The sequence below is a fragment of the Mugil cephalus genome, chromosome 4 (assembly GCF_022458985.1).
Source record: "Mugil cephalus isolate CIBA_MC_2020 chromosome 4, CIBA_Mcephalus_1.1, whole genome shotgun sequence".
NCBI classification, from domain to species: Eukaryota; Metazoa; Chordata; class Actinopteri; order Mugiliformes; family Mugilidae; genus Mugil; species Mugil cephalus.
Window position 1 is genome coordinate 20124247 of NC_061773.1, and position 27785 is coordinate 20152031.

At 41.6% G+C, this 27785-nt stretch overlaps 1 protein-coding gene across 1 annotated transcript; it reads left to right on the top strand.

Annotated features, from left to right (window-relative positions):
* Window positions 1-288: 288 nt before the first annotated feature.
* On the top strand, window positions 289-27663 carry dnah1 (dynein, axonemal, heavy chain 1). Its single transcript, XM_047582303.1, has 77 exons — window positions 289-295; window positions 431-608; window positions 729-879; window positions 973-1105; window positions 1190-1351; window positions 1466-1721; window positions 1834-1988; window positions 2079-2290; window positions 2813-3111; window positions 3283-3433; window positions 3588-3781; window positions 3958-4180; window positions 4305-4424; window positions 4522-4604; window positions 4735-4876; window positions 5089-5244; window positions 5378-5576; window positions 5687-5940; window positions 6368-6580; window positions 6685-6849; window positions 6984-7105; window positions 7208-7313; window positions 7416-7595; window positions 7710-7850; window positions 7961-8124; window positions 8238-8351; window positions 8429-8617; window positions 8715-8820; window positions 9001-9114; window positions 9199-9348; window positions 9463-9549; window positions 9662-9848; window positions 9935-10026; window positions 10118-10272; window positions 10367-10544; window positions 10643-10837; window positions 10935-11054; window positions 11518-11670; window positions 11773-11874; window positions 11972-12112; window positions 12240-12400; window positions 12504-12661; window positions 12899-13072; window positions 13185-13214; window positions 13423-13601; window positions 13841-14071; window positions 14180-14376; window positions 14669-14804; window positions 14937-15145; window positions 15234-15405; window positions 16051-16242; window positions 16325-16435; window positions 16571-16756; window positions 16863-17054; window positions 17232-17399; window positions 17487-17678; window positions 17905-18036; window positions 18111-18236; window positions 18385-18504; window positions 19165-19314; window positions 19408-19568; window positions 20063-20288; window positions 20437-20632; window positions 20753-20904; window positions 21016-21212; window positions 21308-21452; window positions 21696-21854; window positions 22343-22474; window positions 22618-22788; window positions 23557-23736; window positions 23932-24108; window positions 24523-24693; window positions 24867-24997; window positions 25941-26085; window positions 26276-26482; window positions 26682-26916; window positions 27279-27663. The coding sequence occupies exons 1-77, from the start codon at window positions 289-291 to the stop codon at window positions 27398-27400; spliced, it is 12372 nt and encodes a 4123-aa protein (XP_047438259.1). The 3' UTR covers window positions 27401-27663.
* The last annotated feature ends 122 nt before the right edge of the window (window positions 27664-27785 follow it).

A 27785-nucleotide genomic window follows, 5' to 3' on the forward strand; every position in this document is an offset into this window, starting at 1 on the left:
TGCTGTTTGACTGAACAGAAAGGCATTTATTCAGATGCGATCAGCACATTTAACCTCCAGGTAAAAGAACACTATGTTAGCACATTCATTTGCCTCTTCTGATTCTAACAGCTATTATATTGTGAGGCATATGTAAAATGTGGTGTTGCTGTTGTGACCTGATTAAAAAAGAAATAAATAAATAATCTAGGATTTTTTTTATGGTTTAGTCAGGTACAGGAAAACTTGAGAGCAAGCAGAATTCACTGGGCCAGACCATCCTCAAATTCACTCATCATAAGTCACTAAATGGTAAGTAAAATGAAATTATATTAGGAATACTGACATTTAAACTGATTATTTCCATATACAGAATGCATTCTATAAGAGTAGCATACTACACTCGTCTACAAAACATTTTTGTGCTCCTTGTAAAATCTGAAATGTGCAGGTAAAACTATCAAGACTCGATCTGACCAGCGTAAGCCCACTGAAAAGGATAACCATGCACCGCAGACTACACAGGAGTCACAGAATTCATACTTCTGCCCGGGTGGAGATGCACCCAAAGTCCAAATGCCATTCAAAACCATTTCTGGCCAAATCCCTCGCAAGCTAGAGATAGAGAGGTATGTACTGTTTGTGCAGTACGTTTGGGACGTAGCTGGTTCAATAAGGTCCTTTATTTAAATATTGCTAAATATAGCTGTAACTTAACTATGACTTTTATACTTCTTCTCTTTCAAAAGACGTCGAAGGGAGTACTTGAAGTTAGATATTGAACAGCTCCTGGCAGAAAAGGGCATAGACTCTAATCTCCTAATGATGGGACATCTAAAAGATGGTGACGAGGGTGTGACCACACCAGGCAGTTCTGTGTCGGCCTTCCTTCCGCTAGAGGTGAGTCAGCTACTGCTCCTTACCATTGCAATGCCATCTCATATTTTGGTGTTCATCGGTACCGATGCACGCATTTCTTATGTTTTTCTTGAGATATTTGACAGTGATGAATATGACTGCCGGACACCAGACGACTGGCTTGCCCTGGGCAAATCTGAAGGATTACCTAATTACAAACCTATTCCTGCAAAAGCCTTGCTGCCTACAGATGATGAGACTTCTCCTGGTAAAATGCCCCTATTTTACTGTGTAAACAAAAAATTTACATTTTATGTAATTTTTTGATGGTGCTCTCTCTTTTCTTTTGAAGATTCTCCAAGAAGCCCATCCACGAAGTACAGCTGGCATTTGGTTGGTGTTCTTGAGTATAGTACAGAGAAATGTCAGTACCTGGTACAGAAGGTTCACAGGCAGGCAGATGGAGAAGAAAATCATACTATGAAGGAACAACGCAAAAGGATTAAATCCCCAGGTTGGTTTTCATGTCTTTATTTTCATTATAGTAACACAGTGTTGTCTCATATATTTCTCCACTCTCCCTGTCCATAAACTGCACGTATGCTTTCTATCACCCTGCGCTGCACAGAAATAAGCCCCTTGCAAGGAGGTAGTAAGTACTGGGTACCCAGGATCAGACTGCTATTCTGTGCTGAGGACCCACGTGTCTTTGTTGAACGGATCCAGTTTGCCCTGCGCTACAGGGAGAACACAGAGGCTCTGCTGCTCTACAACTTATCAGTGAAATGCATGCCCATTTGGCAGGGGACACCGTCTCTCAGTGCCAACGACCTCCAGCGTATCAAAAGTGTCACCCTATCAGCTCCTGGCCTCAAACTGAAAGTGTGAGTAGTGTCTACGGCTGTAATTTTCTAGCAATTTAGCATAATTAGTTGAAAACGAATGATCTCTTGAGTCGAATTGAAATGGTTAACAAAGATAATATTATGTGTACAGTTTGGAGAAGTGTATAAGGGACTTCGAGAAGCAAATCAAACTGGAATACGACCGCACCATTAACCGCACGACCTTTGACAAAGTAGTGATGAGCTACCCTGAGCTTTCACACATCACCCTGCCACAGATCGAACCTGAGTGTGTAGCTCAAAAATGTAAGTTAACCATATATTAGTGTACAAGAAATGTTGAATCAGCCAATACGCCGCATTAACATGCAACACTGGTTTGTTTCATCTGCCCAGGGTGCCCTCCAGCCCATTACTTCACCTATGAGAAGAACAGAGCTGCATTTGTTTTCAGCTCCCTGCTGACAAAGTCAGAGGTGATCTCTGCTCTATCTGAGATACAGTCTGAGTGCAACAAAGTAGCAACGATGAAGCTGTTCAATATCACCTCGATGAAACCTCTTCGTCTGGACGAATTTGAAGTTACACAGTCTCAAGTGCATACGCAGGTACTGAATGGAGACTATGGCGGTTACTTTTATTCTGTTAATAATAAAATAATTTAATTTCTATGGCAGAGTTCATGCACATAATGCACGAAAAGAGAATAATGTAAAAGCACAAAATCATAGTGTATACAAGAGAACATAAAACAATGATAAATTAATTAAAATATGATCATCTGTTTATCTTATTAAATTCAAAAGACAGGACAAGACTATATGAAAGAATTTTCCAATGAAAAATACAGCTGAGAAATGTTTGTTGTTGTTTTTTTGCCAAAAAGTCTGTCAGCTGACTCAGGGCTATTAAGAGAATTAAGAATTAAGACAGGCCTTTTACTTTTTCATTTTTTATGCTAAAAGCACTTATGCTAAAACATCATGATTGTGACTTATAGCCATAAGATTAATATTTGTACTTGGGGAAGGGCCACACAATTGCTGCTGTCACCTTGGAATTACCAAAAGGTGAAACTTTCACACTTGACTGTCCCGTGAGTAAAATAGCCTCTTTTCCTTTTCCTCCAGATGAACATATATCTTAAGGAGACATGGATTTCCGCGCTGAGCAACAGCGTCCGTTTAAACCTGGCGATCGTTGGCAAGGGCGCATACAACATAAATGAGTCTCGCTGGGACATTTACAAGACTTCCAAGTTGTGCAAACTGATGGCTGTGGTGCGCTTCAAACTGCAGGACAGCCTGCGCTACCTTGTGCAGACTTCACTGGCCAGCCTGACTGAGTCGGTGCTGGACGCCTGTCAAAGTGTGATGACATGTCCTCAGGACATGGTTTGGGGAGACGACCTCATCACTAGTTCCTACAAGTAAGATAAAATACACCTGCCCGAATTTCCATATTTCCACATAAATATACAAGTAACATATGAATAAATTTACATACACTAACATAGTTAGCATGACATGAAAGATTTCTGTGCTTATATTATTCATTTGTCATAGTCATTTGTCAGTAATATTACATTATCCATATCTAGGCCAAAGAAGAATCCTTTGTTCCTGCTGGAGTTGGTTCTGGATCAGAACGGGGTTCATTACAGCACTCCTCCGGAGATCTTTCCAACAACTATTGTTAACCTGTTTGACAAGGGTATTCTAGCCACATACAACGTACCGCAAGTCGAGAAGGTGAAATGAAATCTGTTCTCTCCTAACTCACTCAGCATTAACAGAATTGAAAATGTAATAGGATGATGTAAAAGATCATAATTCAGGTTCTTGTATCCTGTTTTGGTGATAATGAGAGATTCAATCATTTAATTATTATTTTTCTCTCGTCCAGTTTGTGATGCAGAAGATGTTCATCAGCGCTGATCCGTTGCTCGACACGGTGAATTTGTGGGAAGAGGAAGTAAATGCGCTGAGAGAGAAGATTCGCAAAGCTTTGACACAAGCAGCTATACCTCTCAAGGCTTATGCTGCTGAATATGAGAAACACTTAGAGCTTCACAATTTGGACATGGAAACTTTTCTTGAGTAAGTTTTGTGTTTGAAATGACGTTTTTGCGTTTTCACAAATCCCCATGAAGTGTACGGATGTGAGCTAGTCAGGGTCCTTCAGAATGCATTCTTTATACTGCTAATCGAATGGGATCCTGCTCTCCTGTTAATATTTCATCGTTATTGTAAATCCTCAAACATTTTGTTGCCAGATCTCATAATGCAGAACAGACACCCCAAGAACTGAAGAAAGAGGCGGAGCAGCATCTTAAAGAAAGGGAAATGCTTAAAAGCTCCTTGCCATCCTCCATCGTCATTGGTCCATTTCTTGTCCGTGTAGAGGCTGTACGCACATCTCTCACAACAAAGAGAAAGGCTTTAGCTGAGGCACTGCTGGACCACCTCGCTCTGAAGCTGAGTAAGCAGATTGAAAATGTAAGTCCTTTGTTTAAAGGCCTGGAAACACTGGTGTTTTTTAAATATATTGTGATCATTTGTCATTACACATTCACATTCCCGCTTTTCACATTGCAATATGAATGTTGTTTTATGTGTTAAGGCCTGTGAAGAGTGTAACGTTATGAGCAGAAAGCTTCATGAGAAACCCAACAGCATGGAGGATCTGTCTGAAAAGAGGGACTGGATGAAACAAGTCCCAGAGCAGCTCAAGAGTTACACGGTACAGAATAAAAGGATGAAATGGATATTTTTGTTATACATATTATGTGAATAACTACTTGTAAATGCATCTTATTTTTCCCACCTGTCCTCTTCAGGAAATTCTCGGAAAGATCCTGTCTGACTATGAGCTAATAGAGGAATGTTTTTACAGTTTTTCAAATGAAGATGTTAACAAAAAGTAAGTGTAATATCATCATATGAAAACTAAATTGGGCTGTATTTTAGACTTTTAGTCTTTATTTTAGGATTTATAGTTGTTACACTGATAAGAGGGATCTGTGATGTTAAATTAACTGTTGTCTGTGCAGGTGGACAGCTATTGGGTGGCCTCAAAGGATAATCACCTTAATGGAAACAACAGCAAAACAGCATGAGGAGGATGAGGAGCGATTCCACAAGATCCATCTAGTTGATCAGAACAATCTTGAGGAGCACATTGTCTCTCTGCAGGTCTGAGACAACCACATTTTGTACAACAGTCACTTAGCACAATGTCTCACATCTGAGCTCTGAATCAATTGTGATTCATTTTCGAGATAGCCCTGAGTTTACAGCCTAATTTAGACATGTCTGAGGGCAGGCTGGTCTTTTTGTGTAGGTTCACTTAAGTATGTTGATGCTGCTACTGCTGATGAAGGTTCTAAAAAATTCTGTTTGTGTAGATGCTTGTTGCTGGGTTTGAGGGCCATGCAGATATCGATCGTGCCCATGAGATGGCCACTGAGGTCAGGCGTACGACCAAGCAACTTAAGGAGTGCCAGACTCTTGCCCAGACCTACAACACCAGAGAACGTCTGTTCGGTATCCCTGTCACAAATGTGAGTGAAGAGAGAAGGCGTCAGACAAACTGATTTTTCATGTAACTTACTTATTCCAGCAGGTTTCAAAAGGTAACAAGAACTTGCATTTACCCTGCTTTTTATAAGAGTGAAATCTAAATCTCTTTCACAGTATGATCATCTGCACAAACTGGTAAAGGACTTCCAGCCTTTTAAAGATCTATGGAGCACCACTTCTGATTGGTTCCGGTGGAAGGAGAGCTGGCTCAGTGACCCGCTGTCTTCCATTGACCCTGAGCAACTTGAGCGCAATGTCAACGATGTTTACAAGACCATGCACAAATGCATCAAACAGTTCAAGGACATTCCTGGTGGGTGACACATCTATTACCATTCAAAGGTGGCAAGGTGAGGTGCGACCGTTAATGTGACTGACCTTTAGTTTGCCTGGTCTGCTCCTTGTGTTTAACAAAAATACTAGATTGCCAGATGGTGGCAGCTACAGTCCGAAGCAAGATCGAGGACTTCCAGCCTTACATCCCTCTAATTCAGGCCCTAAGAAATCCAGGAATGAAGAGCCGTCACTGGGATATGCTTTCAAAACGCATTCAGATCAAAGTCAAACCCAAAGCCAACTTGACCTTCTCCCACTGCCTGGAGCTCGGCCTACAGAACCATGTGGATGACATAGCTCATGTGGCTGAGGTGGCTGGGAAAGAGTACACTATTGAACAGGTACCTTAGCCATACCCTAATTATGTGCTGTTTGGAATGGAGTGAGGTTAAGAAGTATTATGCTTTTGGGTTGTTTGTCTATCCATTTCCATGTCTCATTCTTGTCACTGTGGTGTCTTATTCCTCAAATTTGACACAAAGATTCAGGAACAGGATGCGCTAATTAGTATTTGGTGGGCAAAGGTCAAAGGTCAAGGTAACTTTGACTTCATAAAACACATCATGGTCCATGATCTTCCAGTATCTCAGGGAAACCAAACCAGCACAAATTAAATATACACTCGGACTGATGAATGAAATGATTAGGTGGTCATTCTTCATCAAAAAGCAGCCGTTGCTCCACTCACTTATGCTCAGTGATAGCGTAGGAATATCTTCACTTAAGCTTGTGCTGTCTTGTTTTTTTTTTTTACACCTTCTCTCCCAGGCCCTGGAAAAGATGGAACAAGAATGGGCGACAGTAATCTTCGATGTGCTGCCCTACAAGGACACAGGAACTTACATTTTGAAGAGCCCAGATGAAGCGTCCCAGTTGCTGGATGACCACATCGTCATGACACAGAGCATGTCCTTCTCGCCCTTCAAAAAAACTTTTGAGGGCCGCATCAATACCTGGGAGAGCAAGCTCAGAATGACTCAAGTACACGCACACACACCCTATGATGACACTTAACGGTCTTGTGTCTTGTAATGTGATGGTGTAGTGTCTTATGTTGTCCTGCTGCCCTCTTCTGGTACATATAGGACGTGCTGGAGGAGTGGCTGACATGTCAGCGCTCCTGGCTGTACCTGGAGCCCATCTTTAGCTCTGATGATATCAACCAGCAGCTGCCGGTCGAAGGAAAAAGATACCAGCAAATGGAGCAGACATGGAGGAGAGTCATGAAAAGTGCCTTTAATAATCGAAAGGTCAGAATTTTCACAACTTTTTCAATTTGATGATGATTTGATGATTTGGTGTGGAGTGTTTTGTAGGAGCGTAGGACTAGATAATAGAGGTGGTTGTGTTTTTTTTCCCTCTGTGTTTCTGTGTTTATGTCTAGGTGATTGAGCTGTGTCCTGATGCTCGTCTATTAGGAAAACTAAAGGAGTGCAACATACTTTTGGAACAGGTGCAGAAGGGTCTCAGTGAATACTTGGAGACAAAGCGAGGCTCCTTCCCCAGGTATGCCACTGTGAAGCTGCCCTTAAAACATTTTAGAAATCAGCTTCTTATGATAATGTATTTGTTAGTCTTTTTATTTATTATTTATTCATATGTTTGTAGGTTTTATTTCCTGTCAGACGATGAGCTGTTAGAGATTCTGTCCCAGACCAAAGACCCTACTGCTGTTCAGCCACACCTGCGCAAGTGCTTTGAAAACATTGCACAGGTTTGCTCTTGCCTGTTGTCTCCTTAATCACATCACTCATACAGTATATTACATGAAATGTAACGCACATTCCTCATGACTAAGACATCCGTTGGTCTTTAGCTTCGGTTTCAGGCAGACCTACAGATCACGCATATGTACTCTGGGGAAGGAGAGGAGGTGAAACTGTTTGTGCCAGTGAGTCCGAGTGGGAATGTGGAGGACTGGCTGAGGGAAGTGGAGAAGTCTATGAAAGTCACTTTGAGGGATAACATTGACCGCTCACTGAAAGACTACCCTGAGGTAAGGGAACCTGCCTTATGATAATATTTGTTATGTTTTATACTCTTGAACTTGTGTCTACGTAACGCTGAGGCTTTTTTAGTAAGATGTCTTTGTGTCCACTTGACCTCATAGCAAGCACGTGTAGACTGGGTGTTACTGTGGCCTGGTCAAGTGGTGATTGCTGGCTGTCAGGTCTTCTGGACTGTTGAGGTGTCTGAGGCTTTGGAGCAGGGAGATTTGGCAAACCGCCTTTATCCCCAACTACAGACACAGGTGTGGGCAAAAATAATAATAAAAAAAATCTATTAAAAAAGCTATATTTTTATCAAACATTGACCATTATTTTCTGTTTTTCTTTATACTGACATGTTTTGTCTGTGAAGCTGGGTGACTTGGTGCAGCTGGTGAGAGGACGTCTGTCCAACATGCAGCGAGCTGTGTTGTCTGCACTTATTGTCATAGAGGTCCATGCTAAGGATGTAGCGGCCAAGTTGGTGGAGCAGGAGGTCTCAAGCGTTAACGACTTTGAGTGGATCAGCCAACTTAGGTTAATTGTTTTCCTGTCCTTAGAGTCTGCTATTTCATTAAAATCTGACATATTGTTGCTCAGACAGTAGCGTTGCACTGATCTGATGTTTTTTTTTGTTTTGTTTTTTGTAGATATTATTGGGCAAAGGATGACTTATACATCCGTGCAGTGAATGCAGAATTTTTGTACGGCTACGAGTACCTTGGGAACTCTGGACGACTGGTGATCACCCCACTCACTGACAGGTAGTCCTTTAGTCAAATATGTATCCAACTGAATGCCATGCACTCCTTTGACGACGCCAATCTCTGGCTTTTTCCAGATGCTACCTGACCCTGACTGGAGCTCTACACTTGAAATTTGGAGGGGCACCTGCAGGGCCAGCAGGGACAGGAAAGACAGAAACCACTAAGGATCTTGGAAAGGCTCTGGCCATCCAGACGGTAGTTTTCAACTGTTCTGATCAGCTGGACTTCATCGCGATGGGAAAGTTTCTTAAAGGACTGGCCAGGTAGAAGTTAGTCTGAACGAATTTCAGAGTTGCTGTCGAATGTCACAACGCATGGCAACATTCAATTGTGATTCCTTTTCTATCGTTCATTTTTCAGCTCGGGTGCCTGGGCATGCTTTGACGAGTTTAATCGTATTGATGTGGAGGTTCTGTCTGTGGTGGCTCAGCAGATTACCACTATACAAAAAGCCCAGCAGCAAAGGGTAAGAATCCGATTCACTGAATATTCACACTATGTTATTCACTGTACAGTAAAGTCTTACTGGTATTTGACTGAAACACCACTCAATATTTTTATACAGCATGTGTTTCAGATAATTTAAAATCAGTTATTAATGCTAACTAATAATGTGTAACTTTTTCTGTGCATGTTGTTTCTTAAGGCGGAACGATTTGTGTTTGAGGGGGCGGAGATCCCTCTTGTCCCTTCATGTGCTGTGTTTATCACCATGAACCCTGGTTATGCTGGTCGCACAGAACTTCCTGACAATCTAAAGGTCTGAAATAACAGAATTTAAGTAGCTGTGTAACTCTGAAGATAAGCAGACTGGGCTTCAACCAATATGATTTATCTTGTGCAGGCCCTGTTTCGCCCTGTGGCCATGATGGTCCCTGACTATGCCATGATAGCTGAGATCTCGTTGTACTCATTTGGCTTCAGTGATGCCAAAGTTCTCTCCAAGAAAATTACTACAACTTTCAAGCTGTCATCTGAGCAACTCAGCTCTCAGGTATAAGTTAATTGTAACCTCTGGGACGTATGTAGGACGTAATGTGGTTTAACTGGTGACAAATGTATACGATTAATAAAATATGTGTTCACCATTGCTTTTATTTGCTCAAAGGACCATTATGATTTTGGCATGAGAGCTGTGAAGACTGTGATCTCTGCAGCTGGAAACCTGAAGAGAGAAAATCCCAACATGAATGAGGTCAGATATTTTTTCATCACCTATAGTAGCTATGAGAATCTGTGAGACACATTTTTAATGAAAATTACAATACTTAAAAAACGTATCCTTCTATGATCTTGCCGTCCTCCAGGAGCTGATCTGTCTTCGGGCCATTCAAGACGTCAACGTACCAAAGTTTTTACAGGACGATCTGAAGCTCTTCAACGGCATCGTGTCTGATCTTTTCCCTAAGACAAAACAGGAGCCAATCGACTATGGCTCACTGGAAGAATCACTGCGTAATGTGTGCACTGCAAAGAACCTCAAAGATGTGGATGGTCAGTTGTCTCTGGAATCACAGAAAATGTCAGCTTTTATCTTTCCGTGTGCAATGAGTACAATAACGGTATCGTGGTGGTTGCAGGGTACATTAATAAGTGTATTCAGCTGTATGAAACGACTGTGGTGAGACATGGTCTGATGTTAGTGGGACCCTCTGGATCGGGTAAAACCAAGGTGAGTCGTTTACATCTTAGTAAAGTGTATGCACAAATTTGACATTTATTTTCCTCTGCTCTCATATTTATATAAATGCTGTGTATTTAAGTGTTATGAGGTACTAGGTACAGCAATAACATCTCTGAAGGGCCAGCCCTCTGTGAGTGGTGGCGTGTACGAGGCTGTTCAGACGTATGTCCTCAACCCAAAATCAATCACCATGGGACAGCTGTATGGAGAGTATGACTTGCTCACACATGAGTGGTAAGAAAACTTTGACCTCACACAAACTACAGAACAAATGAAGAAGACAGGTTCACGGACATGACTTTTTTGTCCTTTTTTTTTTTTTTTTTAGGACTGATGGTATCCTCTCATCTCTTATTCGTGGAGGGACAGCAACTATGGACAAGGAGAAAAAGTGGTACATGTTTGATGGGCCAGTGGACGCAGTGTGGATTGAGAACATGAACACTGTGCTGGATGACAACAAAAAGTTGTGTCTTAGCTCTGGAGAAATCATAAAGCTCACTGATGTAAGATGAATGCTGACATTTCTCAAGCATGCATTTTCAGACAGTGTGCTGCCTTGTCTCCATAGCACATCAGCACATTTTGTGTTTTTGTCTTGCAGGTGATGACCATGATGTTTGAGGTGCAGGACCTGGCAGTGGCATCCCCAGCCACAGTGTCACGCTGTGGTATGGTCTACTTGGAGCCCAGCATCCTGGGCCTCGTTCCCTTCACAGAATGCTGGCTCAGGCGGATCCCTGAAGTCTTAAAACCATTCACAGAGCAGATGAACTTACTGTTTGCCAGGTTCCTGCAGGTGAGAGATGTCGGAATAAGTGGGCTTTTCCACCACAGACCATATATAAACATTGCACTGCTCTTATTTAATTTGTTTTTCTACATTCTTTACACAGGATGCCATTACGTTTGTCCGCACATCAGTGAAGGAGGTCATCACATCTCTGGACAGTAACCTTGCCTGTAGTCTGCTTAAACTAATGGACTGCTTCTTCAGCCCTTTCAGTGTTAAAGAGGTTTGTCTTCACCCTCTCTGTTAGTGTGACAAGATAATCAATAAAATAACTCATAGCAGTCGCAACAGTTTGTGGTAAATATTAAGTTCTTATAGTAAGATGTACATCTACTTTAAAACAAACTAAAAAAAAAAGGTCAGGTTATGTAAATTAATATCATCATTAGAAAGAAACTCTGCAGCTCAAAATCATTTCTTTTAATAGTTTACATTTTTTTATTCATTTTTTATGGCATATTTAGTCATATTATTTTCCTGATCAAATCCTATAAGTTAATGAAAATACCATATGTGCTCTGCACATGCAGAATGCTTTTTCTCATTCACAAAAAAGTTTGTCTGCTTATCGTGCTATTATTCTACATTATTGTGCACCTGAGCCACAGCTGCACTGTATGTACTTGCAATGCATGTGGGACTATTGCCAACTGTTCTCCCCTAACTAATCCTTCACTGGCTTTTAGAATCTACCACCTCAAAAGAAACTGAACCGTCTGAAGGAGCTGATCGAGCCCTGGTTCTTTTTCTCTCTTGTGTGGAGCGTAGGAGCCACAGGAGATGCAGCCAGCAGCCAACGCTTCAGTGTCTGGCTCAGAAACAAGATGGCAGAAGAACAAGTCAGATCACCACTTCTGCTTTAGCGTCCAAGTTATGATGTGTTTCAAATTTAATCTGTGTTGATTTCTGGTCTTGTTAATTATTATGTATTTGTCCTACAGATACAGTTATGTTTTCCAGCCGAGGGCCTGGTGTATGACTACAGGCTTGATGATGCAGGGATAAGTTATTCAGGGGATGATGAAGAAGATGGGGAAAGACAAGTAAGCAGAACATCTTTAAATATAGAGATTGTATTTAAACTGCAGCCAAGATTGTCAGATACGTTTTTGTTGCACTCATCTTTTGCCTGTGTTATAGGTCCAGTGGGTCAGCTGGATGAAAAATGCACAAAATGTTGTAATCACCCCAGAAACAAATTATGCCGACATAATTGTTCCAACGGCTGACACAGTGAGGATGTCTTTCCTAATGGATATGCTTTTGACCAATAAGAAACCTGTGAGTACTGTTCATTTTGATTGAATCTGTTTATTTCAAATAAATGATAGAAAACATGAAGTTGTTGTTCCGATACTTTTTTTGTGTAAAGGTTAAGTTATGTTTATTCTGGTTTGTGTGACTCTAGGTGCTGTGTATTGGGCCGACTGGCACAGGAAAGACCCTGACCATGTCAGACAAGCTGTTAAAGAAAATGCCTGACGAGTACATCACACACTTCATCATGTTCTCTGCCCGCACATCAGCCAACCAGACTCAAGATTACATTGACAGCAAACTGGACAAAAGGTAGGTATCCGCCCTTAACCACAGATGAACTAACTGTATGATTAGCAATGCAATCGTATGTTTGAGACTTGACCTGTGATGCATGCTTGTGCTTGTGTTTTAGGCGGAAAGGGGTATTTGGACCTCCTATAGGGAAGTTTTTTATCCTTTTCATTGACGACCTAAACATGCCCATGCTGGAGACCTATGGTGCTCAGCCTCCTATTGAGCTGCTGAGGCAGTGGATGGACCATGGAGGCTGGTATGACAGGAAGCAGATAGGTGAGAATACTCAAGTATTTTGCACTTCCTTGACATTGTTGTATTACTGTTTAAATGTGATGAAATAAACTGTCAGATTCTGTTATACTAAATGTACACCGTTGCTCTGTATTATACTGGCCCTACAGTATAAAGCACGTACGTTGCATGACCAAGATTTGTGTCTTGCTACACTATATTGGACATGTGTAGTACTCATGTGAATTTCTCTGTGTATTTCCTGCCATTTTTACACAGGTACTTTCAAGCATATAGTGGATATCAATTTTGCCTGTGCCATGGGACCCCCAGGTGGAGGGCGAAACCCCATAACCCAGCGCTTCACACGGCACTTCAACTTCCTGTCCTTCACTGAAATGGAAGATGCCAGCAAGAAAAAGATATTCTCTACAATTCTAGGAAGTTGGATGGGTGAGTCCAGGATGTGTTTGAATCTCTTAGTGTTCGGTCAGTGGTTGCAGGTTAGAGTCTACCTTTATTAGTTTGTGAAAAAGTTTCTAACGTAATCTTTGTTCTCTTTCAGATGGAAATATGAGTAAAAAGGAACCAGGCAGTAAGTCAGGGACTCAGAGAAAGGAAGTAAAGTTAGTGGAGTTCATTTAGTACAGGGGACACAAACAAGGCAGCGCAAAATATTTATGGCAGATATTAAGAAACAGCAAATATGGAACAGTGCTTGTGAGATGTCTCTGATAAATATTCTTTCCACATTTTACATTTTCACCAATATTTATCTCTTCAATCACTGTGTTTTTCATCAGGACCTGTGCCAGCAATTCAGCCACTGAATGAGTCTCTTGTGGATGCCACTATCCGAGTCTACGCCACCATTACCTCCCAGCTCCTCCCAACTCCAGCCAAGTCTCATTACACCTTCAACCTCAGAGACCTGTCCAAAGTCTTCCAGGGCGTCCTCATGGCTGAAGCTGGCATGATAGAGGTACTCAGATCGACCGTGGTTAAATAACAATTTAGTAATTAAATTAAAGGACCTTTAAATTCCCTATAGAGACTATTAGTGGTGAACTTTACAAGCAGTGCAGACCCAGGCAACAGGTGTGACAAATATATTTTTGTTCCTTGGATAATAAAAATGAATTATGGAATCTGAACGGAAGGAAAAAGATTGAAAAGATTGGAATCCTCTGTGTAAACGTAGCATTACTTTGGTATTTTTAGAGTGAAGTACAGCTGCTGCAACTCTGGTACCATGAAAGCTGCCGGATCTTCCAGGATCGTCTAGTGTGCGCTGAAGATAGGGACTGGTTCAACAGCCTGCTGAAGGACTGTATTCAGGAGTTTGGCTGCTCCTTTGAAGAGGTTGTACCCTGCTATCCTGTTTTGTATGGAGATTTCATGATTCCTGGAGCTGACCCCAAAGTCTACACATTCATAGATGACACGGAAAAGGTTAGTGATGCCTGCCATCTTGAAAATATTTTAGATACGTCTGTTTTTACATATGTAATCTTTTTAAACCCAGATTAATATTTAATTTCTTTACATTATACTGTCTAGTTGGAGAAAGTGATGGAGGAGTACATGGAAGACTACAATCAGACCAGCATGACCAAGATGAAGCTGGTGCTGTTCATGGATGCCATCCAGCATGTGTGTCGCATCAGCCGCATCTTACGGCAGCCCCTGGGCAATGCCCTGCTGCTCGGAGTGGGTGGCAGTGGGCGCCAGTCACTCACTAAGCTGGCCTCATTTATGTGAGATTTGCACAACTCTTTCAATACTCATGCTAACGTTCTTATTATTCTCATTTTCATTGAACAGTTCTCTTTTTGTTTGCATTTTTTAAAGGATCGTGCTGCTGATTTATGCATGTTTTCTATGCATTTTGTCTATTTGTATGCCCTTTACTTTCATTTCATGGCATTATTTATTAATTCAGAGTCTCTTTTAAAACTCATGCATTGTTTACATGGAATATGCAGAAACTCCGGTGTAGTCTAGTGATGTTTTGGACCAGTTTTTCACAATGCATTTGTCCATATTTAGATCGGAATATGAGTGTTTCCAGATTGAGCTGTCAAAGAACTACGGTCAAACAGAGTGGAGAGAAGACATTAAAAGCATCATGCTCAAGGCTGGCCTCCAGGGCCAGCAAATCACTTTCCTTTTTGTAGATACACAGGTACCTCTTTCACTTTCATACCCTCTTATTTTAAATAAGTGCAAATTGAGCTTAAACAATAATATGCATCTCTACTTGCTCCACAAAACACTGATGTATTTTTTATGTCACTGCTGAATTTTCCATCACCAGATTAAGAGTGAGTCATTCCTGGAGGATATCAACAACATCTTGAACAGTGGGGATGTTCCCAACCTGTATGCAACAGATGAGCAGGAGCGAATCCTGATAGCAATGAAACCAGTGGTACAGGACCTGGGCCAGCAGCCGACTAAAACCAATCTTCTGGCTGCGTACATCAGGAGAGTCCGCAGCAACATTCACACTGTACTCTGCATGAGGTTGATCACAGTTTCTGCTCAATCTTTTACGATTCTTATTCTCTCTCTTTTCCACTCCTAATATTTCTCTCCGTTTGTTCCTCTGTAGCCCTATTGGTGAGGTGTTTCGTGCACGCCTGAGACAATTTCCCTCACTGGTGACATGTTGTACTATTGACTGGTTCAGCGCTTGGCCAGATGAGGCTCTGCAGGCTGTGGCCACATCGTTTCTTAATGAGTTGCCGGAGCTAGAGGCTAGCCCTACGGCTTTGAGAGGACTGGTGAGGATCCTATGTGTGTCTGTCAGTGAGCTTTATTGACACATGTCCATGCTCTGACACATGTTTGTTACTAAATAACAATATGTAGACACAAACTTAACTGTTGCTTTCATGCATACATGGCAGTTGTCAAGGACCAACATTTGAGATAGGGAAAAGATTTTATGGTTTTCTGTTGCATTGGATAATTGGTTATGATACTGTGTAGTGTGCATAGACATCTTATTGTTTTATTTCTTAGGTTAAGTAATCAAATAAATTGAGTGTCAATTCTGATTCCTAGCTTGTTAAATCATGAAAGTGCACCACACTGTGCATAACAATTTATTGACCAAATTTGATGTGCATAAAGTATTTATTTATGATTCAAGGGTGGCCAGATTTGTGAATGACACAGAGAAGATGCTAAAAATGGACAAAAACTGTAGTAAAAAAGAATCACCTTAAGTGATTTATAAGGCAATAATATAGACAATATTAACACAATAATTACCAACATGAACAGAAGTTTATCTTTTTATCATCCATTTTATAATTATTTGTGTTATTATGTATGTATAAACCACGTATAAAGAAATAACTAAAATGCTGAAATTATTTTTTTGCAAGTATAATTCCTTTCTTATTGATTCATTTTTTTTTCAGACATTGATGTGTGAGAAGATTCACCAGATGGTAGCCAGAAAGAGTGAACAGTACCTCGCTGAGCTATCTCGATACAACTATGTCACACCTAAGAGCTACCTGGAACTGCTCAAAATCTTCTCAGATCTCATTGGGCGCAAGAAGCAAGAGTTGTGTGGTGCTCGTCAGCGCATGAAGACCGGTTTGGACAAGGCAAGGCACGGAATTATAACAATAATTCGATGTATGGTTTGGTTATAATTTGATAAATGTATGCTTTATGGTGGTTCTGTAGCTTCTTAGCACAGCTCAGGATGTGAGTAAGATGCAGGAGGAGCTGGAGACGATGAGACCTCTTTTGGAGGAAGCTGCAAGGGAAACTGAAGTCACAATGGAGACTATTAAAGTGAGTAGTAATAGTGTGAGTCACACAACATGCATGTACTTTGACTGTGAAATGTACTAGACACTAAATGTATATAATTCCTTTCTTTATAAAAAAAAATTGAAATAAATAATTTTGTCTTCTCTGTGTTGCCAGAAAGACACGGTGGTTGCAGAGGAGACTCGTAAGTCGGTGCAAGCAGAGGAAGCCAAAGCCTCAGAGAAAGCCCGTTTTGCAGGAGCCATCGCAGCAGATGCCCAGAGAGACTTAGACGAAGCTCTGCCTGCCCTGGATGCTGCCCTCACCAGCCTCAAGTCACTCAACAAGAATGACGTCACAGAGGTCAGGGAGTTTTGAGATGATTGGTCAAGATATCCTTCAAACACTACTGCAATGTTGGCTTTCATCATATGTACAATATGACTATAATTAGATCTTTTTTCTATAGGTGCGAGCCATGCAGCGACCACCCCACGGCGTAAAGCTGGTTATTGAGGCAGTGTGCATTATGAAGGGCATCAAACCCAAAAAGGTACCTGGGGAGAAACCTGGCACCAAGATTGATGACTACTGGGAGCCTGGTAAGGGTCTGCTACAAGACCCTGGCAAGTTTCTGGAGAGTCTCTTCAAGTATGATAAGGTAGAGCACATGTCTAGTGAATTTACTGTAATGATGTTGTACGTATAAATGTTGTAATAGACTCCCCAGGACATAAATAGTTGATTTAAAGTTCTGATGTTTTAAGTTTCAGTGGCCGATACTGATTGTGTCAATGAGTTGAATTTCAAACAACCTGTTCTTCTATGATTGATGCAGGAGAACATCCCAGATTCGGTGATCAACTTAGTTCAGCCCTACATAGACAATGAAGAATTTCAGCCAGCCGCCATTGCCAAGGTTTCCAAAGCGTGTACCTCCATTTGCCAGTGGGTGCGGGCCATGCATGTGTATCATTTTGTGGCCAGGGCTGTGGAACCTAAACGGGTAAAAGCAAAACTCCACATTTAAGCTGTGGTCTTGGTAGCAAGTTAGAGATTCATCAGAACATTAAAAATGTAAATATTCTTGCAGCAAGCTCTTCAGGAGGCCCAGGACGATTTAGCAGTGACCCAGAAAATCCTGGATGATGCCAATGAAAAACTGGCAGCAGTGGAGGGGGGCATTGCCACATTGCAGGCCAAGTACCAGGACTGTCTGGCTAAGAAGGAGGAGCTGGATAACAAGTATCAACTGTGTGAAGCCCGGCTCGTCCGAGCAGACAAGGTCAGGAAGAGGGAAAAGATTAGATAACACGAACATCTCTGATCTCCAGAAAGACCAGTAAAGCAGTTAGGAAGAGTAAATAAATTAGAAAAGAATATACATGGCATGTCTATTATGTTAGATACATTACAGGACCATAGAAAGTGCAGTGTAATAGTGTCTTTGACGAATAACTAAGCATATTTAACGTTTTGATAACTCACCACATTGCATTGATCTTCTCCAGTTGATAGGTGGACTGGCGGATGAAAAAGTGCGCTGGAAGGAAACTGTGCAACATCTGGATTACATGGTCAATAATGTAGCAGGTGACGTGCTTCTGTCTGCAGGATATGTGGCATACCTGGGACCCTTCACTGTAAGTCTCTCCCATCACCATTTTGCAGGATTGCTCAGTTTCCATCTGTTTACACATTTTTTTTGTGTGTTCAGGGAGAGTACCGGGCTGCCATGGCAGACGAGTGGATGCACTGTTTTAAAGAGTTGAGTGTTCCACATACTGACGAACCCAACCTCATCAACACTTTAGGGAATCCGGTCAAGATCCGCTCCTGGCAGGTCAGAGGATGATCATTAGCTGACCTTCACGACTGAAGCAGATTAAGACTGATGTCATCTGAAAATCTGAATCTCTTTGCTTGTGATTTCTGTCGCAATCCTTTCCTGTCTCAGTTGTAATCACACTTTTTCACGTGTCTATGAACAGATTTCAGGTCTGCCCAAAGATAACCTTTCGGTAGAGAATGGCGTGATTGCCCAGTACTCCCTACGTTGGCCGCTCTTCATTGACCCTCAGGGTCAAGCCAACACATGGATCAAAAACATGGTGAGGTCTTTTTTTCTGTGTAAGGATCTTGTGTAACTGCAGAGGGTGCCAGTGAGACAAAATGACCAAAAGCTTTTAGTGTATCCATTTACACAACATATACACTCACTAGACAGTTAACTTTGTGAAATCCAATGCACGTTAACAGTCCACAAATCTGTAGCGTCATGAAGGTTAGTATTCAGAATTTCTTTAAAATTGCTAAGAGACCTGATTCGACAGTGTTTTTAATTTGGATCTTGTAGGTGGTACCACTATTTATTTGTATTGTGTTTTACCAACGCCCTTCTTTTAGTCAGCAGGTTAGGTTTAATAGCAGAAACATGTTTAATTAAATGGCGTTTAACAGCACCACAAAGTACATCTTCAAAATTCATCATCCAGTTGAATAAACTTTCGTACACAGTTTCAACATAAACTAAACATTAGAACAGTAGAACATTTTTCACTAGAGTACCTATCAAGCTGACTTACGAGTATATAGTTTATAATGAATCTTAGTATTAAAAGTTGGTGCAGCAAGTATCCGGTGCACCTGTTTAATGTGTCATTAAAATAGATTAATTACCTGCTTTGGGTGTCCAGGAAACAGTAGTAGTTTTACACACCCACGGCTGTATTGAATGTTTATTCACGGAATTGCTTTCTGTTGTTGCCTAGGAGCGTGACAATGGATTGGAAGTTATGAAGCTCAGCGACCGGGACTTTCTCCGTAGTCTGGAGAATTCAATTCGCTTCGGCAAACCCAGCCTCTTGGAGAATGTTGGAGAAGAGCTAGATCCAGCTCTTGAACCTGTCTTGTTGCAACAGGTCATAAAACACACACATCTATTACAAAAATTGCCTGTTTCAACATTGTTCTCTGACTCATTCGTCTGATTAACTTCAATCCCCGGCTCATAGACATTTAAGCAGCAAGGCAGCATGGTTTTGAAGCTGGGTGATTCAGTCATCCCCTACCATGAAGGCTTCAAGATGTACATGACCACAAAGCTGCCTAACCCACACTACTCTCCGGAGGTTTCTACCAAAGTCACTCTCATTAACTTCACTCTGTCACCAAGGTAACACTCATTTCAAACAGATAAAAGAAAAGGTGTTTTTTCTGTTTTGTCATCCTTTCAATCTGCACTGGTAACAGTTTATTGAACCCAGTAGGTGACAAGACCGACCATCTCTGAGTGGAACATGTTGTTGCTTGGAGCTTGTTTTAGAGCTGTTTCTGTGTCTCCTTGTCTCAGCCATTAAAGTCTTGCTTAAGACCCACATCTGAAGAAACCTGAAAAATGATATAATATTTTTTTTTCAACAATTGTTTGTTTAACCAGGGATTTATCATTGATGTTTTATGTTCAAAGCATCCAGTAGTACCATGCGAAAGTATTAATAATGAGATTTGATATATTGTGTGTATTTGATTTACTGTGTTTGACAAGTGATAGCCTCCTCTTTAGGTCAAGTCTAATCTATTCAGAATATTTTACCACTTGTCGACTTGAATTGAATTTTTATGTTCATGCCTTAGACCAAACTGACTGTGATTTCTGTGTTTATTCAGTGGCCTGGAAGACCAGTTGTTGGGTCAGGTGGTGGCCGAGGAGCGTCCAGACTTGGAGGAGGCAAAGAACCAGCTCATCCTCAGCAATGCTAAAATGAAACAGGAGTTGAAAGAAATTGAGGATGAGATCCTGTTCCGTCTCAGCTCCACAGAAGGAAACCCTGTGGACAACGAGGAGCTCATTCAAGTGTTGGGAGCTTCAAAGATCAAAGCTGGAGAGATTAAGGTCAGACATGGGGAGAGGTTAATCTCTAATATCACAAAACAAGGAAGTGTTTTTTCGTCATAAAGTCCAGACTCCACGTAAATGATTCTTCGGTGACATACAGTAGCATGGTTGCCATTTATACTGAGATTTCTTGTTTTACTTGCAGGCTAAAGTGATTGCAGCAGAAAAGACAGAACAGGACATTGATGCCACCCGTCTGGAGTATGTGCCGGTAGCTGTGCGCACACAAATTCTCTTCTTCTGTGTATCAGACCTGTCCAATGTTGACCCGATGTACCAATACTCTCTGGAGTGGTTCCTTGGCATCTTCATGGCTGGCATTGCCAATTCTGAGAAAGCAGGTAGAAAGCAACTTTGGTATATAAGAATTGAAGAACTGTCATTGATGTATTGTACTAAATACACGTTTAAAAAAACACTCTCTGATTTCAATTTATTCTTTCTTGTTATGTTTCATACAGACACAGTGGAAGAAAGAATCATCAACATCAATGAATTTTTCACCTTCAGCCTGTACAGCAACGTATGCCGCAGCTTGTTTGAGAAACACAAGCTCATGTTTGCCTTTCTTCTGTGCACGCGCATCATGATGAACGAGAACAAAATTGACATGGTGAGCGAAAGGACGGACAAGATCTGTCATCTTCTTCAGGAACTTATACAATAGTGGAGTTAATTGAGAAAAAAGTACATATGATGAATCTGTGATGTGTCTCTGTGGCAGGCTGAGTGGCGCTACCTACTGTCTGGAGGAATGCCAGTCCAAGAGCTGCCCAACCCAGCTGTAGGTTGGTTGTCTGAGCGCGCCTGGCAGGACATTTTAGGACTCAGCAATCTGGACAACTTCAGCAGCCTGGCAGAGAGCTTCACCGAACATCTAGAGGGCTTCAAGAAAATTTTTGACAGTAACCAGCCTCACAGGCATGAAAGGACTATGCACATATTCAGTTCTTTACGTCGTTAGTACTTATTCATTATCTAACACTGTGTGGTTTTGTGTGTGTGACTGCATAAAGGGAGCCCCTCCCGGGAGAGTGGGACACCATGTTGGACTCATTCCAAAAGCTGTTGGTGCTGCGCTGTCTGAGGGCTGACTGCCTTGTTCAAGGCCTGCAGGACTTTGTGTCAGCTCAGCTGGGACAGCGCTTCGTAGAGCCTCAGGTAGATCTTCTACCCAAGACCAAAATGTCTACTGGTGACAAAGTCGTTCTTCTGTGACAGTAGCTTAAAACTGTGTTGAGACTGACATTGTAATCATAGTTTTCTTTATGTTAGCTTGTCTACGACACTGCAGATGGGTATTGCAAAAGCAACTATTATAAAATAGTAGAAAATAATTTCTGTTTTCCATACAGCATGCAACAGAAATATTTATGTTTTGTGTCTCACTACACTTTTCCACAGACATCGGACCTGTCTGTGGTCTTCACGGAATCATCTCCTTCCACCCCCCTCATCTTTGTCCTGTCCCCTGGTACTGACCCAGCAGCTGACCTCTACAAGTTTGCTGATGTCATGGAGTTCTCCAAGAAAATGAGGGCCATCTCCTTGGGTCAAGGCCAGGTCAGCATCAGTGGGAGGCCTGCAAGTTCTCACTTCCTTCCTCTCTTCCTCTCTTGCCCAGAGGGAAAGCTGCAAATCACTTTCTAACGGAGCCAGGGCATTTTAATTTTACTTGTTAAAAATGGACGCCTGGGTGCTAATTATTTCCTTTATTTCAGACCAAAAGCCAGGACAATGGATTATATTACAGATCCTAGATTCCAGGGTTCATAAAAGAGCTCTCAAATTACCGCAAAATATCTCGTGTCTGTCTTTAAGACAAATGCAAACTTACTCAAACCTTAAATCTTACTGGCAATATTCTCCTAGCAGCTATCTAGTGCGAGTAGTAATTATGTGAGAAGGCTTTGAATTTGGGATGAGAGCTTCATTCCATAATGTTAACTATTTCATAAATAAGTTTCAAACCATTGGGGTATCTTGGTTATCCATCTCCTCTTACTGTTTGGCCCTTTCCTTCATTCTTTGCTGCTGTTTGTGTGGTTCAGGGACCCTGGGCTGAGATTATGATGCACGCCGCCATGGAAAAAGGCCAGTGGGCTTTTTTCCAGAATTGTCACCTGGCACCCAGCTGGATGCCTTCCCTGGAGAGACTCATTGAAAACATCAACCCTGTAAAGGTAAGAACATACAGTATATTCAAATGAGCAGGAGTACAGGAAACTATTTTAGATTAGCCGAAAACACTAGAGCTTTCTAATCACAATATGAAGTACAACATTTACTACTGATGTGAACCACATGCCTCTTCTCCTTCCAATAGGTTCACAAAGACTTTCGTCTGTGGCTCACGAGTCTTCCCAGCAATAAGTTCCCCGTGTCCATTCTCCAAAATGGCTCCAAGATGACCATTGAACCTCCAAAGGGCATTAAGGCCAACTTACAGAAAACCTACCTTAGACTTACTGATGATTTCATCTCTACTTCCACCCAGGTTTGCATGTCCCTCAGTCACCTTCCCACGAGTCTACGTTGCACCTTATATGTAGTACCTCATCATCACTTATGGTTGATTGAAAAATATGTTTCTTTGGATCTGTTCTGATATGAAATAATCTGGTAAAATGTTATTGAATACACTGTATACACCGTTCAGGCATAGCATCATGACCCCTGACAGGTGAAGTGAATAACACTGACCATCTTGTGATGACACATGTACAGTGCTCTCCTGGGAAACATCTGGCAACATCTGGCATTTGTGTGGCTGTTACTTAGACATGTACCACCCACCTAGACCAGACCAGACACCTGCACCCCATACCAATGACACTCCTTGATGTCTGTAGCCATCCCCTGAAGGATGCAGCCTGACACAGACACACACACAAAAAAGGTTTAGGAAAAATTCAAAAAACATGAAAAACAACACAAGGTGTTGACCTGGCCTCCAAATTCACTAGATCTAAAATGACCAAGTGTTTGTGGGTAGATCCATACAGGCCCCTCCCCTCTGCCCATAAGACCCAAAAGCCCCCGCTAACAACACTCTCCTTCCACACATCACAAGACACAAGGCCCATGTCCATTCTCTGATGAGTCAGAATAGTTTTGGCATCAAAAAGGGGGACCGACACAATATTAGGAAGGTGGTCATAATGGTAGACCTGATTGGTGCATAATATAATACCTACATTTACAATAATTTATGTAATATGTCAACTTATTCCTCTCCTGATTGTGTCTCTTCTTTTTAATCTAGGCCGCACACTTCAAGTCTCTGCTGCTGTCTCTCTGTCTGTTCCATGGCATTGCTCTAGAGCGAAGAAAGTTTGGTCCTTTAGGTTTCAACATCCCCTATGAGTTCACAGATGGCGACCTCAACATCTGCATCAGCCAACTCAAAATGTTTTTGGATGAGTATCAGGACATTCCGTTCAAGGTGGTGCATCTGTATTTAATTAGCTGGGAACAGTAGCTCCACACTTCTTCTGATTTAACAGTTTAATGCCATTATGAAGAGTGGAAGTAAAAGCCATAAGCAGAAACACAGGCAGACAGGGGATGTGTGTGTTTGTATTTGTGTGTTGGATTTGTTCATCTGTCTGTCTACCCTTTTTGTCCTCCGCCTGTCCAGGTTCTAAAATACACTGCAGGTCAGATTAATTATGGCGGACGTGTGACAGATGACTGGGACAGGCGCTGTCTGCTCAGTGTGCTGGAAGACTTCTATTGTCCCGCTGTTCTTACTGATGATCACAGATACTCTTCATCTGGAGTTTACCGGCAAATAGACACTAATCTGGATGTCAAGGTTAGATAATCACTGCAGCATTTACAAGATTAAAAAAAAAAAGGGAAATCCCATAAGAAACAAGTTCCCAAAGAACAGTAAAGATTGCAGTCAGTGCATTGATAACCCATTTCAAGACGCCATATGACAGTGCGTATACTTCCCCATTGTGTGATTCAGAGTTTCCTTTCTTGCTGCTATTCACAAACAAGAAAATGTAAATACGGTAGTGAGACCGCAAGTATTTGTCGTGTCTATAGTTACACAGATGTAGACATTTTACAAGCCGCGTCGGTACGTGCGCATTTTCCGTGAAAGTCTTTAAACTGAGGCTATAAATGCAGCCCGGTCACGTCAGAAATGCTGCTTTAAAAGTTCAAATCACACCTTGTCAAATGCTAACCTTACCTGTTGTCATGGCAATTCTGATCCTAGGGCTATTTGTCATACATCCGTGGCTTGCCCATCAATGATACACCTGAGATCTTTGGTCTCCATGACAACGCTAACATCAGCTTTGCCCAGAATGAGACCTTCGCCCTGTTGGGAGCTGTGGTTCGTCTCCAGCCTCGAGCTGCATCTGCTGGAGGCAAAAGTCTAGAGGAGGTACAGATACAGAGGGACTGGACTGATTTTTGCTCTTCTGCTGTCTTTAATAGTACTTAAATAGTACTTCTTAAATCATATTGTTGCGTGTATTTATATGTTAATTAAATACAATATTGTGAGGTGCAGTCTATATAATGTGCTTTCTGTCTATCTGTCCGTCTAAACTATAGATAGTGGAAGAGATAGTGGGAGGCATCGTTGAAAAGATCCCTCAGTGTTTCAGCGTTCAGGAGGTGACTGAAAAGTACCCGGTCAAATATGAGGAGTCCATGAACACAGTGCTCATCCAGGAGGTCATCAGGTAACACCAGGCTGCACTATAAGGCAGCACCCAAACTACACTTTGTGTGTTAAACAAAACGTCATTCCACTCTGCTAGTGTGCAAAAGGGTCTTGAAGTTGAAGTTCAAATAGTGAACAACATAGAGATTTAAAATTAAGCCGTCCTCAATGGTAGAGTCTACTGTATTAGAATCAATAGAAGAGAAAAATATAGAACTTTGTTTAAGTTTTGAGCTAAAACATTTACATCTTAGGATGTAAATGTAGGATCAGAACCCGAGCTGTCAAATGTCACAGTTAGGAACCTTAATTATATTGACTGCATAAGTAATGTGCTATACTGTAATAATACCAACTCTTTCATTTGGTATAAGCCAATGTATCCTGTAATGTCAAATTGGAGGCCACTGCTGCTGAGTCACTGGTATCGACCAGTCCTGTCATCTTTCTGCAAATATTTTATGCTCCTTTTGTTTTGTGGTAATAAAAGCTTTTATTTTTTCCTTTATGAAATGTTTATGTCATATTCATGTCAAGCACTATTAGGATCAATGGAGCAAATGGAACCTTTTTCCGTCTTGCTTCTGTGTTTGGTTTGTGTATCTGCCAATAGATTCCATCAAGAGATTTGTGTATTGTTTTTACTCAGACAGAGAAAATCATTTATGCTTTGTATTTGTACATTTATGCACCTCATCTGAGAAATTCTTGCCAAGTAACCATTTATCAGAGGATAAGGAAAGATGTAAATGTAATTCCTTCAAGTATATTTTCCAGTGAAATGTGACATCTGTCTTAAACAAAATTATTCCACTTCTCCATTGTTGCTCATTTTCTGCATGACTTATGAATTGTTATGTATTTGTCTTTGGAAAACTTTGTTGTAATTATACATGAATAACTATAGTCTGAGTAATACTCAGCTATTAGTGCATTAAGTCATTCTATCTTCTGTCTTTCAGATATAACAAGTTGCTGGACGTCATCTCTCAGAGTCTCAGTGATATAGTGAAGGCTCTGAAGGGTTTAGTAGTGATGTCCTCAGAACTGGAGCTGATGTCCCGCAGCCTGTTCAACAATGTGGTACCTGATATGTGGAAAGCTAAGGCAAGACACGCACAAGTGTTATTTTACATTTGATTCCCTGGTGTCTGAGATTGTCGCATTTAAAAGCACCATCTTTTCATTTTAATTATAGAAACACAAATTACCACATAACTTTTCTTTACATTAAAACATTTCTAAAAAGCTGAACTGTGCTACTGAAGCGCGACTCTCACTCTCCCTCTCTGTCCAGGCCTACCCGTCTCTGAAGCCCTTGGCCTCCTGGGTGTCAGACCTGCTTCAGAGGATCAGTTTTCTGAAGAGATGGATCTATGACGGCATTCCACCTGTGTTCTGGATTAGCGGCTTCTTTTTCCCGCAGGCTTTTCTCACTGGAACCCTGCAGAATTACGCCCGGCGCTCTGGCACCTCTATTGACACAATTGGATTTGACTTTGAGGTCAGATAGTTGGCTGTAAACTATTTTTACCTCACTAGCTTAAGATGTGTTCATTTATATTTCTCAGCTCAACATTACAAATTTATCTATTAATGTCTGTGCGACCATAAACACATACTTTGTTTCTACCACAGTTGCTTTGAAACGTTAGCCTTTAATCGTCGCCACCGACTGTGGTTTCTAATACCTTCTCCCTTAGGTGGTGGTGGAGTCAGTGTCAGAGATAACAGAAATGCCAAGCACTGGCTGCTACATCCACGGTCTGTTCCTAGAGGGAGCTCGCTGGGATAACAAGGCAGGTCAGCTCACAGAGTCCCGACCCAAGGAGCTCTACACGCAAATGGCCGTCATCAGGCTGATCCCCGTGCCCAACCGCAAGCCTCCGTCCTCTGGAATCTACATCTGCCCCATCTACAAGACGCTCACACGAGCTGGTCAGTACATACAGTCCCCGAGAGCCATAGGACTCATCTATAATACAACGAACAGATTAGTTAGCTCGCGTCCTGCTTTTAATAATCTGCCTGTGAAAGGGCCCGGGTTATAACTAGGTGTTTTTGCTCCCTCAAGTGTTTGCACGTATCTCTTTTGGTGGTTTTATCACTCACCCGAAATAGACTGTAGTTGGAGTCGTGTTTCACGAAGCATCTGAAAGTGCAGCTCCGTATTTTCCACCCGCAGCACGAAGCCAACACCTTGTGCTGCCCCTTTGGGCTCCTCACAAACACTGAAGTCAGTGCAAGGATATAAAATGTTTTTTCTCTGTGTCACTTTACTGCTCCGTCTGCTTTTGTAGGGACTCTGTCTACTACCGGTCATTCTACCAACTACGTGATCGCTGTGGAGCTGCCAACAGACCACAGTCAGGGACACTGGATCAAACAAGGAGTTGCCCTCATCTGTGCACTGGACTACTGAACACACCCACGTGCAAAAACATAATGCTTGACAGCCCATAGGATTGATGACTGCAATTACAGTTGCTAAAACAAAACCAAATCCGTTTTATTCACTAAATAATAATTCTCTGAAACCATCCCCTAGTCTGTGTAATAAACTTTTCCCCCCACAGCATTAACCTCATATGATCTCAGATTATTTGTTTTGACAAAATCACTTGCTGCATCCTTTATGAGCATAGAGTCCTCCTCCTTACAGCAGCATAAGTGTTAATTTTGCTTATTTTCTACACAGCTGAAAATAAGAAAAGTTAAAATCTCTGTTGATCCCCGAGATGAAAACATGCGCACTGCTCCTTTAAGGGCGGCCGCTCAGGGGCAGTTGACTAAAAGTACGACTTGAC